The sequence below is a fragment of the Apteryx rowi genome, unplaced genomic scaffold (genome assembly GCF_003343035.1).
Source record: "Apteryx rowi isolate R43461 unplaced genomic scaffold, aptRow1 scaffold_1852, whole genome shotgun sequence".
Taxonomy (NCBI): domain Eukaryota; kingdom Metazoa; phylum Chordata; class Aves; order Apterygiformes; family Apterygidae; genus Apteryx; species Apteryx rowi.
In genome coordinates this window covers 6,230-10,400 of record NW_020448144.1, presented here as the reverse complement: position 1 = coordinate 10,400, position 4,171 = coordinate 6,230, and the positions used below count along the sequence as shown (strand labels likewise).

The following is a 4,171-nucleotide window of genomic DNA, read 5'->3' as shown; positions in this document are numbered from 1 at the left end:
GGGGTGCAAGTCACCAAGAGGAAGTGGGAAGCGGATAAGTCCTTCCTGYAGAGACAGAAGCACTACCTGGAGAGGGTCTGTGTGGAGGGGCTGAAGGAGTACGTGCGCTCCGGGAAGGAGGCGCTGGAGAAGAAAGGTGAGGGTGGCAGTGGAGCCGTGGAGGGGCTTGCGGGCTTTGTGGTGGGGCTGTGTGATGGACCGGACCGGAGCATCAGGAGCACGAGGGAGGGAGGTGCAATGAAGGTTGGGGTGTCTCGGTGCTGGGCATTAAGGGGTTGCTGTGGCTGGCGCACCCTGAACGTGCAGGGCTCACCGGCAGGGAGCTTGTCATCCTGCCGCTGCTCTCTGCCCGGCCTGAGGCCTCTCTACCCTCACTCCCGCTGCCTCTGCAGAGCACCCCGAGGTCGGGCTGGCTGCCAAGCACTCCTACGGCACCCTGGTCCTGTTGTGTCGGGCTCACGGCTTCTACCCACAGCCCATCAGCATCAGCTGGCTGAAAAACTGTGTCAGCAGAGAGCAGGAGACGAAGCGCAGCAGCATCGTGCCCAACGCTGATGGAACCTACCACGCCTGGGCCACCACTGAAGTCCTCGCCGCGGAGAGAGACCTGTACCAGTGCCGGGTGGAGCACGCCAGCCTGGCCAAGGCGGAGCTCTTCTCCTGGGGTAATGGAGCTGAGGAGGGGGCACGTGGGGAGGGAGAGACAAGGCTGTCTGGTACGGTGGACAAGAGCCCCGGCCCGGCCCCGCGCACCCGAGGCAGGGCCTGGTCCTCTCCCGACTAAGGCAGGGGCTGTGGTAGCATGTGTCCATCTTGGGAAAAGTGCCTGCTTGGAGAGGGGGGAAGATGAGGGCTGGAAGGGTCTGTGTGGCATTCCGGTCTGGGCAAGGGGGGACGCGGGCCCTGAGCGAGGAGCTCGTGCAGGCCAGAGGTCCTGCGGTGGCCCCACAGAGCTGGGGTCCTGAGCCCTGGGAGTGGATGGGGCCTGGCCAGTGACGGGGTTGGCTCCTGGCCAGCGCGGCTGACGGCTCCGCTCGGTTCCAGAGCCGAAGGACAGCCTGCTCCTCCTCATCCCTGTGGTGCTGGCTGCTGTCCTCACCGTCATCGTGGCGGCTGCTGGCTTCGTGGTCTGGAAGAAGAGCTCAAGCAAGGGGCCATCCGTCGGTCGGTGGGTGCTGGGCTGACGGCGGGTGCGGAGCGGGGAGGAAGGTGAGACGCGGGGTGTGTGGGGTGCCGGGTGCTGGGCGAGGGAGGCGCGGGGAGCCCTGGGGTGGGAGCAGGGCTGTTCTGGAGGAGACGTGAGCCGTGCTGGGAACTGCGGCTTAGCCCCTTGCCGATTGCTGCCGGGGAGCGGCTTTAGCTGATGTCTGCCTCATCTTTGCAGGGAGAGCAGAGAAGGGCTACAAACCCGCAGCAGGTGAGTGAGTGGAGGCTCTTGCCCGCAGCCTGGGCGGTGGGGCTGGGCCACCAAAAAACCTAAGGCTTTTTGGCATGCAAAAGCACAGTGCTGAGGCAGGGTGGGGAGGAAGCCTGGTTGTGGGATCCTCTCGGTTCCCCCGGCCCATGATGGGGGATCCGGAAGCTCTGGTGTGAGGCTGCTGCTGGCCCAGGGCCCATGAGCAGGCGCCCTGCATGTCTGCAAGGCTCCGGGCGAGCGGCGTGGCCGGCAGTGAGGGTTGGGACAGCGGCTTGACTCTGAGACGCTCGTCCAGTGCCTGATGCGCTGGGACTCCTGGTGGGTTGGGTGCAGGTGTTGGGAGCCCCGGTGACACTCGCCCTTTTCTTCTCTCTGCACGCAGGAAGCAACCCGTCCATTTAAGCGCTTTGCCTTGGTGAGTAAAGGACTGGCTGAACCCCGCTGCTCGTGCTGCTGCTGGATGTGACTGTTTGGGAGGAAAGGAGGTGTGCTGGCACCTCATCTCCTGCCCTCTTGTTTTGCAGCCAAAAGGAATTTGATGGAGGCAACGTTTCTTCCTTTTGAGATCCAAGGAGCAGACAGCAGCACTGGTGCCTCCTTTGCACTCCTGCAAAGCCTAATGCTGTAGTGTAACCAAGCCGTCTTACGTGTGCAGCATCCAGGAGTGAGTCTTTTACTCCAGAGCTCGTCTTGCACCCTGGACCTGCTCAGTGAGCTGACTCGTGCTCTGAGGAAGAGCTGTGTTGTGAGGGAGGAAAAGCACGGACAACCGAAGGGAGCTAAGGGGATCATATGGCTGGTCTGGGGCCCAGGGAGGGTGCTGAGGTGGGTGTTGTTTGAGTGTAGAGGGACCCTCAGTGCGGCAGGGAAGGTCCCGGGTGTACTCTGGAGAGCAGGTATGCATGCCCGAAGTCCTCTGGTGCAACCCTGTGGGCCCTTCAGTGTTTTCCCAYGTGTTATGTTGGGGCTGTTCTGGTTGCACAGAGCTGCTGTGGCTTCTGCTCTCTCACAASGCATCTTTCTTCAGCTTTTTCTCTCTCAGGCAGGGGCTGACTTYCGGAAATGCTTGTAACGGCTGAGGCTGAGCGTGCTATTGATTCAAATCAGAATGAAGTTTGAAAAGTTTTAAAAAGGACGTTGAAATGGAAAATCTGCACACCATAAAATGAAAAATTAGTTAGAAAATGCTAAAGATCAGCTTTATAGAGAAACCCAATAAATGTGTGGCGCTGTAGCTCTCTGGCACCAGTGACTCATCTTTCTGCATAACCCCCCTTTAAAAGGAGGTCTTTCCCTCTCCCCTGTGTCAGCACCCCAAAGACACTAATAGGCATTAATGGCCCTGAGCAGCTCCACCTGGGACCCCCACTCATACCCTGCCCATGGCCCTGGGCTCCATTTAAGCTGAGCTCTGGGCCCTCAGCCCCTTCCCAGCTGTGTTGGAGGAGCACTGCTCTGCTCTGCAGCTTGGTCCCAGCTGTGCCCATGCCTGGCCATGGACCTTGCTGGTTTGGACCCTGACCCATGGGCTGGTTTCCCTGGCCCTGCCTCCTCCCCATGGACTTGCTTGATGCCCTAGGCTGCCTTTGAGGACAGCAGGGTGATGGAAAGATCCAGAGGAATGGTTTGTCCTGGCTGTAGACCCTGTCTGTGTGTCCTAGTGTACAGGACTGAGCCTTGCCCAGGCTTTGGCTCTGCCCTTTGCCTTCCTCCTGGAGCTGATACCAGGAGCTGAGAGTGTTGCAGTGTCCGGGGCTGCAGAGATCACCTTGCCCAGGGATCTCACCTGGGAGCTCCTCATGGCCCCTGCCTGCCCTTGGACCATCCATTCCTCCTCCATCTGAAGCAGCAGCCACCCTGCACACACTGCCATGGCTGCATGTGTGCGTGGTGGAAAGGAAGGGCTGGGGCCTCCCATGCTGCCATCCCCTGTAATGCCACCTTGGTGAGACTGCTCCCATGGGGCCAGCCTCTCTGGCCACTGCTGTCCCCACAGGAGGAAATGCCACTGGGATCTGGCCCTCTTGATTGCCCTCTCCCCAGGTCATGTCTTACTGCCTGCTCAGCTGCCCATGCCCCTGGGCTCTCTGCTTCCATGTGTGCTGCAGGGAGGGCTTTGGGTCAGTGGTGGGGGTGGAAGGGAACTGAACTGCACAGGGATCCCTGTGCCAGACACAAGTTCCTTATGCTTGCTGGAGTCTCGGGGCTGCGTGCAAAACAAGCAGCCCAACCCTGCCCCATTGCCTCCTGGGGACAATCCCTCGGAGGGTGCGTCCAAGGGAGCAAAGGTTGGAGCAGTTGGGCGCACCCTGGAACCTTGTGCAGCTCAGACACGACTGGTGAGTGACTTCTCTTTCTGGAAAGCTCCCTTCTAAACGCAAATCTCTCCTTTTCTGTCTGCAGCTCCCCCAGCTCCTGCATGCCCAGCTTGCTCACAGCAGGTGGATGGGGACATCCTGGGTGCTCTCTCCCCACTGGGAAGAGCGTGGTGGTGTGTCCTGGCTTTCAGGACAGAGCCTTGTGCAGGGTTGGATCTGTTTTGATGTCAGGGATCAAGACTGAGTGCTGGCTCAGTTCTGTGGCATCCCCCTGCCCCCGGGGGGAGGCTGGTGAGGGAGCGTGGGGCAGTGTGTGGGGCTGCAGAGCTCGCCTGCAGCCGGGGATCTTGCCAGGCAGCTGGGTGCAGTTCCATGTTGACCTTGAACAGCCATTTCCTCCTTGGTCAGGAGTTGCAATGGCCCTGCCCACGCTGCC

At 60.5% G+C, this 4,171-nt stretch overlaps 1 protein-coding gene across 1 annotated transcript; it reads left to right on the top strand.

Moving 5' to 3' along the window:
• Positions 1-6: 6 nt before the first annotated feature.
• On the top strand, positions 7-2,651 carry LOC112964121 (class I histocompatibility antigen, F10 alpha chain-like; the record flags this gene model as incomplete). Its single annotated transcript, XM_026061797.1, has 6 exons — positions 7-136; positions 393-665; positions 1,045-1,168; positions 1,385-1,417; positions 1,800-1,832; positions 1,942-2,651. Coding segments are annotated over 6 exons (633 nt in total), but the record flags the coding sequence as incomplete, so codon positions are not given.
• Positions 2,652-4,171: the final 1,520 nt, after the last annotated feature.